The sequence below is a fragment of the Nicotiana tabacum genome, chromosome 19, assembly GCF_000715075.1.
Source record: "Nicotiana tabacum cultivar K326 chromosome 19, ASM71507v2, whole genome shotgun sequence".
NCBI classification, from domain to species: Eukaryota; Viridiplantae; Streptophyta; class Magnoliopsida; order Solanales; family Solanaceae; genus Nicotiana; species Nicotiana tabacum.
In genome coordinates, this window is record NC_134098.1 from 86,721,950 (window position 1) to 86,731,302 (window position 9,353).

General features: G+C 36.6%; 1 protein-coding gene across 4 annotated transcripts; it reads left to right on the plus strand.

Moving 5' to 3' along the window:
* The first annotated feature begins 851 nt into the window (after window positions 1-851).
* On the plus strand, window positions 852-9,353 carry LOC107766724 (alanine--tRNA ligase, chloroplastic/mitochondrial). Of its 4 annotated transcripts, none has more exons than XM_016585561.2 (13): window positions 852-1,099; window positions 2,230-2,346; window positions 2,463-2,665; window positions 3,641-3,819; window positions 4,294-4,372; window positions 5,018-5,152; window positions 5,294-5,443; window positions 5,632-5,742; window positions 5,850-6,761; window positions 6,974-7,246; window positions 7,509-7,718; window positions 8,106-8,263; window positions 8,628-9,353. In XM_016585561.2, exons 1-13 carry the CDS (start codon window positions 985-987, stop codon window positions 8,953-8,955), a joined length of 2,970 nt encoding a protein of 989 aa, XP_016441047.2. In that variant the 5' UTR covers window positions 852-984; the 3' UTR covers window positions 8,956-9,353. The 4 variants fall into 4 exon arrangements, with proteins under 4 accessions (XP_016441047.2, XP_016441049.2, XP_075094257.1 ...); XM_016585563.2 differs by having other exon boundaries at window positions 874-1,099; window positions 2,443-2,665; XM_075238156.1 differs by having other exon boundaries at window positions 898-1,099; window positions 4,281-4,372.

Consider the following 9,353-nt stretch of genomic DNA (forward strand, 5'->3'; position numbering starts at 1 on the left):
TCGTTATGGTTCTTGTACTGATAGTCAGAGGCGGAGCCAGAATTTGAAGCTTATGTGTTCGAGATTTTAGTTCTTTTAAGTCATTGGGCTTAAAACTAATAATTTATACATATTTTATGAATTTCACAAGACGAATACAGAATCTGCACAAAAGCTATTGGGTTAGGTCGAACCCGTAAGCGGAGGGCTAGCTCCACCCCTGCTGATAGTGTCCATTTAGCCATGCATTAAAGTTTTTTCTTTTTGTTTTTCTGGTGGTTTGAAAATTGGAGAGGGTTCACTTGAAAAATTCAAGGTTCGGATGAAGATCTAGGTTTGGCTTAGGGATATTACTACATGAAGAAACAAAAAAAAAGAATAAAGAAAGAAACTGCAAAAAGGCAGACTTTGAAGTTATCATGGAGATGAAGAGCGAAACAGAACGAAAATAAGGATTATTTTGAAGAGGAGATGGAAGAAATAATGGGGGAGGAGGGTGGGCATTTAAATGGAGTTTAATTGTAACTTTATGACCTTTTATTATTGTTAAAATAAAGTCTCCCGTGCCTATCAAGTGAGGAAACTCAACCAATGTGACAAGTTAGTTTTTTGTGTTAAAATGACATTAAAGGAATGGGGTAAAAGTGTTAAAATGGAACATAGCTGAGATGGAGTGCAAAAATAAAAATTGATGCCAAGTTAGTGGGAATGTCTATTTATTTGGTCCTTAATTTATGACCCTTATGTATCTAAATCTAAATATTAAAATTGAACCCTGAAAATTGGGAGTAGTGTATATGGGCTTTAACCGGGTCGGCTCTAGCTGGGTAAGGCCCAAATCATGTGTCCGACACAGGGGAGCTCTAAATTGCAATCAGAGAGGATAATTAAAGAGAGTATGTGGATGTCATATGCCACACCCACAAAGGCTTATCTCTGTGGGTGCACCAACGTACTTAACTGCCAACTTGAAACGAAGCACACACTTTAGGCGTAGAAGACTCCATGTCCAACCTCAACTTTCCTTATTCCTTAAAAACTAGCAGCCATGGCAGGGACTTTCTACTTCTATTTCCCACTTCAGGATTCCAGTCAAAACCTTATCTTCCCTTTTCAAGAGGTAGTCTTTCTTCTTATTAATTGGTATCTAGATATAGCGTGTGAAAATATGCTACTGAGAATGGTGAACTATTTCTATTTTTTTCTTAAATGGTGGTATTTGGGCCAGTTTGCCCTCGCCTGATTTTTGCCACTGGGCCTGCCGAAGCTTAGGCATTGGAAGAAATCACTTGTTTGTTTTTGTCTGTGCTGGTATTTTATTAGAGCTCTAGTCTCCAAGGTTTGCGCCTGCTTCATTAACTGTTGGGTCACACCCTTGAGTGCTGAGCTATTTCCGGTTTTGTTGTCACCTTTCGTTGACATTATCTGGAATAGTAAGCTGGGGCGAATGTATCATTAACGCTATGGGTTCACTGGAACCTATAGCTTTTGACACGGAGCATAAATTTATGCGTAAAATCAACTAAAATAGCAACAAATAATATATATGAACCCATAGCTTTAAAAATATAATAGGTTCAATACTAATAACTTTAAAGGTTGAACCAATAAAGTTTAAATTTTGAATCCACCTCTTATAGTAAAACTCATGCACTTTGTTCCATCAATTTATCTCCCAATGAATAGTATGTTTCTAATATAGGAACATAAATTTTGGATTCTAATCGATTAGGCTTAATGTGCCAGTTCTTTTGAGTATTATATTTGGAAATACCTCTTGATACCTTATTGACATTGTTTTGGACAAAACTAGTACATCAGGATTTTGGTATCTAAGTTTCTAAAATCAAAACAATCAGGTGAACTTTTAAAACTGCAGATTTGGTCTTAGTTTGATTGGAGGCGGTTTGAAAATTCTTAATCCGTCCATATTGATTAATGTAACTCATGAATTTATCTTTTTGAAATTGAAAAGTCTTGTTTTCCAGTCTTTTCCTTAAAAACATTTTGGTTGTGTGTGCCAGGAATTTGAATTTGAGACCCATATATGTAGGTTGCTCAAATTTCTTGGAAATTGTTTTGATCTCAGAGAAATTTTATCCACTATGTAACTCAACTTGAAATGTTTTGGAAAGAATTTTTTTAAAAGATTTTCCCAAACAGATTGTTCAGCCAACCACAAATTTTGGAAAATATGAAAGATTTTTGTTTTTCTAACTATTAAACCACCAAGCTGACAATTGAATGCAGGTTATCGGTATTCTTCAGGTTTGATTGTTAGGACTCAAACCTTAGTTTATGCAAGTAGTCTATCCCATGGACGTGCTCGTATAAAGGGACCAAGAGTAGTACAGTTTGTCGCAAAAGGTATATCCATTCTTTGTTTATAATAAGAACTTCTTTTATAATAAGAACTTCTTTCTCTTGTCAGCTTTCATTTTGGGAAGTATATAAATTTTATAGGACCTCATTTTCACCTTCAGCGCAACCTGTGGCTGAGGAACTTGTAGAGGAAAAATTAAGGGATCCCCAAACAAGCGGTGACTCTATACGTCAGCGCTTCCTTGACTTTTATGCTGCCCGAGGTCACAAGGTTCTTCCAAGTGCTTCTCTTGTCCCGGATGATCCGACAGTTCTACTGACAATTGCAGGAATGCTTCAGTTCAAGCCTATATTCCTTGGAAAGGTTCTACATGGGATTCCCCAACTTTAAAGTCTTCGTTTACTTCTAGTAACATCTGATTGGTGAAAAGTCATTGGTTTGAAAATTAAACGTACTTTATCAGCATTGAAGAAATCTAATTCTCCATATGTCGGACAAAACTTTCTAGGACATCGAGCAAATATGTCTATGACAGACGTATGCTTGTGTTTAGAGTTCTTTTTTACCATTGCTTGATCATCATAATTGCAAATCGCAAGCATTCTAGTTCTTTTTGTTTAAGTTTTTTTCCAGAAGTTTTCTTAAAAGACTTTCCATGGATGTCTTTCAGGTAATTTTTCATTGAAAACCCCCCTTTCCACTCACAAATCTTCAAAAAAATGACAGCCGTCCAGCCAAAGTTTCAAACCTTCTTCTACAAGAAGTATTGCAAAAAAAACTTTTGCAAAAGTTGTCAAATGGCTATTTAAGTCAGAAGGAACTTTTGAAAGCTAAAAGACATAAATCTACTAATAAAATGCATGGAATCACTTGCTGAGCGTGACATGGGCTGGATCTTAATAGTAAATTGACAGCCATATCTTGACTATTCTTGTTTATATTTGCAATTGTCTTGTTTCACTTGAAATGCTTTAAACAGAAAACCTTCTATTCCATCCATTTCAAATTGAGTCCGTGTTTGATTTTATGAGGTCAGACTGAACTTTTTGTCGTTATTAATTATATTATCTTTTGTCTTTTGAAAAGCAAATGAGAGGAATAATATTCTACATGAAAATATGAATTTTCAAGAAAACTCTACATGAAAATATAGCATTTTGTACCTCTATTAATTATCTCACCTGGGAAACATAAAAAATAGGTTTCTTACAAACTAGAAGATCCGCCAAAATTATTTGATTCTCTTTCCTTATTTTACTGTTGGTGCTGATATCAAGCTGATGGAATTGTGTGAATACCTCTATTCGACATTAAGAAATTCTGGTTTACTTTAAACAGGTGCCGAGGGAAGTGCCTAGTGCAGCTACTTCTCAGAAATGCATCCGGACAAATGATATTGAGAATGTGGGTCGAACATCCCGACATCAGACATTCTTTGAGATGCTTGGAAATTTTAGTTTTGGAGATTATTTTAAGAAGGAAGCCATTAAGTGGGCATGGGAGCTCTCCACCTCAGAGTAAGATAAGTCGTGTTTATGCAGTCTCATAATCAACTACTTTGTATGCTATTTGATAGAAGTATGATGATACATGTTCCCAAGGAGGAAACTATTGTGGCAGCATATTTTCTGCTTATATAGACCCCTTCTCAAAAATGAGAAGAGCCATGAATGGAGACAAAAGCATCTAAAAAGATATTATATGATGGTTTCAGGCATATAATTAAGGACAGAAATGAACTTGGCTATTTGTTAACAATTTTATTGGTTCAAATAGAAACCCCTTTAACAACCAGTTGAAAAGTGTCATTATCCTATGGTTAATAATATTTTAAGAGACAAATTTTCAATCATATTTTTCAATCTTCTTGCTGCTGCATGTGATAAAAAAACCAAACATTTGCATCCATATATGCAAACATATGTATAGTTTTTCCAATTTTTGTTCTTTGCATTGAAAGGAACTGACTGTCAAATAGTCTTTGCTTGCAGATATGGACTCTTAGCTGATAAATTATGGATTAGTGTTTACCAAGATGATGATGAAACTTTTGCACTATGGCATGATGAGGTACAGCACTTAAAGATTTGTCTGATGCATTATATCTTTAGTGTAGTGGTAACATCAATCCTCATGCAATTAACTAGATTTGCATGGTAATGATCTGGTAAATAACTGCTGGAGGACGACCTTCCATTTAGACTGAACAGAGGTGTACTGTGGTCATTCAAAGATGCCTAAAGAACTTCATTGCTTTCGAGTGAAGAGAAGTGTATCAGACAACCAATACTGTATTTAGGGTCCTGAAATATGCATGATGTGTTCATATTGTGAACTACCAATGTATCCTCAAGCTTAGATGAATTTCAAAGCTGAACACCATGCTTTCTCCATGATGGCTTAGGTTCCACGGGGATAACTCAATTAATGACTTAGAAGAACACATTTTTTAATAATTTAGAAGAATACGTTTATTGTTCAACTACCTTCTTAACTCAAAGGAACCTCTTCTCTGTTGGATTCCTGTGTGCTGCCAAATATGAGAAGTCTATTGCAACCAAGTTTTAACAATAACTGCATTTATTTCGACAATTGATCTTGAATGGGATATCTTTGATGCTATCTTGGTCTTACCTTCAGTTGTTTACAGGTAGTACTCTACTATGGGAACCCAGGCAGAGGTGCTAACACAGTTATCCTTGTTTCATGCTGCAGATAGGTGTTCCTAAAGAGCGAATAATAAGACTTGGAGAAGATGACAACTTCTGGACAAGTGGAGCTACTGGTCCGTGCGGTCCATGCTCTGAAATTTATTACGATTTTCATCCCGAGAGGGGCACTTCCAATGTTGTAAGTATTAGACATTTAACATGCCTTTTTCCCTTTTCATTTTCAGCTCAGGTGAGGTGGTCTCATAGTTTCATACATTTTTCTGCTTTGCTTTTTATTTGCTCCTCTTCGTTTTATCTAACCCTGTGGTCTAAATATCAGGATCTTGGAGATGATACAAGATTTATAGAGTTCTACAACCTTGTTTTTATGCAATACAATAAGAAGGATGATGGTTCACTTGAGCCTTTAAAGCAAAAGAATATAGATACCGGACTTGGTTTAGAGCGTATGGCCAGGATTCTGCAGAAGGTAATTGTGAGACAACAACATTTCTGAGTCAGTGTAGGAACAAATTAGATATCAGATCTCTCTTTTTTTTTGCCTCTGGATTTGGTGGCAAAAAAAACCTCCCTTAATTTAGGATTTATGATACTTTTGATTCATACATTGTGATTGTTCAACATTGTTTACTTAGAGATTCTCTTCATTTTTCACAGGTTCCCAACAATTACGAAACTGACTTAATATTTCCCATCATAGAGAAGGCTGCAGAATTGGCAAATGTCTCATATGCTCTTGCGGATGATTCTACAAAAACAAAGCTTAAGGTGCGTTACAACTGAAAGATTGTAAGTAATATTTATACTGGTCGTTTTGTTTGTGAACTGATTTACCTTCTAATGTGTTGAAAGCCTTCTAATTCTGATCAATCCAGATAATTGGAGATCATATGCGTGCAGTTGTTTATCTGATATCTGATGGTGTCAACCCATCAAATATTGGGAGGGGGTATGTGGTACGTCGCCTCATTAGAAGGGTTGTTCGAACAGGCAGGTTACTTGGTGTAAAGGGAGATGGGATGGGTGATCTCCAAGGAGCATTTTTGCCGATACTTGCTAAAAAGGTGATTGAAATAAGCACCAATATAGATGCTGATGTGAAGACCAGAGCATCCCGCATACTTGAGGAATTAAAAAGGGAGGAGCTTCGTTTTGTCTCGACTCTAGAAAGGGGAGAAAAACTTCTTGACCAGATGCTGGCAGATGCATTATTAAATGCTCAGGGAACTGCACCCTGTCTGTCGGGGAAGGATGCATTCGTATTGTATGACACCTATGGATTTCCAGTGGAGATAACAAACGAAGTTGCTGAAGAACGTGGAATCAGTATAGATATGAACAGCTTTGACATAGAAATGGAGAAGCAAAGACAGCTATCTCAGGCTGCACATGATACTGTTAAACTAGGAGTTGAAAATGGTGCAAACCTTGCTGAAGATATTCCTGATACTGAGTTTCTTGGCTACAATACTCTCCGTTCCACATCAGTGGTTGAGGGTTTGTTGGTAAATGGCAGTCCTGTAGCACAAGTCTCCAAAGGAAGTGAAGTGGAAATTTTGCTGAACAGGACTCCATTTTATGCTGAGTCAGGAGGCCAAATTGGGGATAACGGTTTTCTATATATGATGGAGGCTGAAAATGAACAGCAAGCCATTGTAGAGATAAAAGACGTCCAAAAATCTATGGGTAATATATTCGTCCACAAAGGGACAATTACAGAAGGTATGATAGAAGTCGGCCGAGAAGTAGAAGCTGCTGTTGATGCAAACTTGAGGCAACGGGCTAAGGTATTATGTTGTATATTCTAGAAAATAAATGGATATGCATCATTTTCAGGAAAGAAAAATAATTGATGTAAGATTCTGTAGTAGCTGGGCTTCCTGAATCATCTGTTTAGCCTTCCCATTGCATTTCAATATTTGCTGATTTAACCATTTGTCTCCAGAATTTTTTTGGTCTAATTGAAGTTTATCAACTTAAATTTTGTGCTTCGTTTCAGGTTCACCATACAGCTACTCATTTACTTCAGTCAGCACTCAAAAGAGTAATTGGTCAGGAAACATCTCAAGCAGGATCATTGGTTGCTTTTGATCGTCTTAGATTTGACTTTAACTTCCATCGGCCTCTTCAAGACAAGGAACTTGTTGAAATTGAAGGTTTGATCAACCAATGGATTGGTGATGCTGCGATTCTGGAAACGAAAGTCATGTCTCTGACTGATGCAAAAAGAGATGGGGCAATTGCAATGTTTGGAGAAAAATATGGAGAGCAGGTGCTAATTCTTACCAATTTTACGTTAAGAATGCGATGATTATAGAGCAGGGGAGATTTTCCGGGTTGCTACCTTATTATTACTTATGTTATTAAAGCTCATTCGGAATGACTAACAGCCCTTCTTTTTTTTGAGTATTTGAAACATAGAGATTAAACTGTACATCTGTCCATTTTGATGATTAAGTCTGACAATGAGATTTTACCATGTATTAAAGTTCAAATTGTTTGATTTGGGTCTTCCCTAATGAAAACCTATATAGGTACGTGTAGTCGAGGTTCCTGGCGTATCAATGGAATTATGTGGTGGCACCCATGTAAGCAATACTGCTGAGATACGTGGATTCAAAATCATATCTGAACAGGGCATTGCATCAGGAGTTAGGCGAATTGAAGCTGTAGCTGGAGATGCTTTCATTGAGTATGTCCTTACGAGAGATAACTACATGAAGCAGCTATGCTCCACTCTCAAAGTAAGGTTTCATGGACACCTTTTCAGTGGAAACTTTCTTCGACATTTTTGTTGTTCAACATGTTATTGGACAATATTAGGAAAAAATTGTGTGGGGAGATTATTTTTTTGATAATATTTTTTGTAACTTCTGTATTTTGTGAAAATATTATTATATTTTGTTTCTGAAACAGTATTTTAAGTTGATTTTTGAAACCAAACACTTTTTTCCATCAAGTAGGTTTCGATTTTTGGAAAGAGGTTTTGAAATTTTGCTAAACCAATAGGCAATTTAAAAATTTCCTGAACAGGTCACTGATTGTACATCTAATTGCTCTAACAGCAGCATAAACCCTCTTTTGCTTTTGATTAATTCTATGGTATTGAAGTGAAATCATATTTTTTGAAGGTAAAAGCTGAAGAAGTAACTGGCAGGGTAGAAGGACTTTTGGAAGAACTACGATTGACAAGAAATGAAGTTTCAGCTGCTCGGGCAAAAGCAGCAATCTATAAGGCATCAACACTTTCTAGCAGAACATCTACCATTGGAACTTCAAAAAATACTAGGTAAGCAAATGCTGTTGTATTCATTGTCCTTGTAAAGAAAATCTCAGTATACATTTTTTCCAATTAAATTACCTGTTATTTTGGCTTCTTTTATTCCTTTGTATATCTTGAAAGTGGCAGTCTGTAGAGTAATATCTCAAACAAAGGACGCATAACAAAGTCTGCAATTCTAATCCAGTGAATCAGCACTTATATGCAATGGAACTAATTTTTCTCAGTCAGTAATATGGTCCTACTCCTTGCATTGCAAAAGAAGTAGATGAAGTGTACACTGCTGCTTAATGTTTTTGTTTATGTGCTTAAATGTCGTGAATAAGTAACAACACTTTGATACTTCTTACTTGTTACAATTAATGTTTTCTAGGCTCCTAGTTGAGTCCATGGATGATGTCGATGCTGATTCACTCAAGAATGCGGCAGAATATCTGGTGGATTTGTTGAAGGATCCGGCAGCTGTGGTACTAGGATCATGCCCAGGAGATGGAAAAGTTAGTCTTGTCGTTGCTTTAACCCCTGGAGTTGTTGATCTTGGAATTAAAGCTGGTGACATTATAAAGCCTCTAGCTAAATCATGTGGTGGTGGAGGGGGTGGTCGACCTAATTTTGCTCAGGCAGGTGGGAGGAAACCAGAGAACTTGTTAGGTGCCCTTGAAGAAGCTCGAGAACAGCTTACAAAGCTGCTTGAAAAATGATGTCTGATGGTAGCAGCATGAGTTTTCAGTTGCTGAAGCAGAACTGGAAGTCGTTATGTATCGATCTTTGGAGTGAGTACCTCTCGCCACATACAAAAGAATATGGATGCAAGTACATCTGCTTCCATCACAACATTTCACACGCAGCTAGTTCAAGACTCTCTATCTTTCCTTTCTTTCATTTGTTCCTTAGCTTTTTTTTTATTTTTTTTCAATTTCTGTGGATAGAGTATTAGCTGCTCTAGGTAGGAAAGAAGAGGAGAGAGTAGGAGTGTTGTAAATGGGATCTTATACAGCATCAAGTGAAACATCATGTTATCTTGTTACAAATGAATTAAGGAAATTAACATGATGCAACTGTCATTTATACTAATGAAGAATTGGATTCCATATGGAAA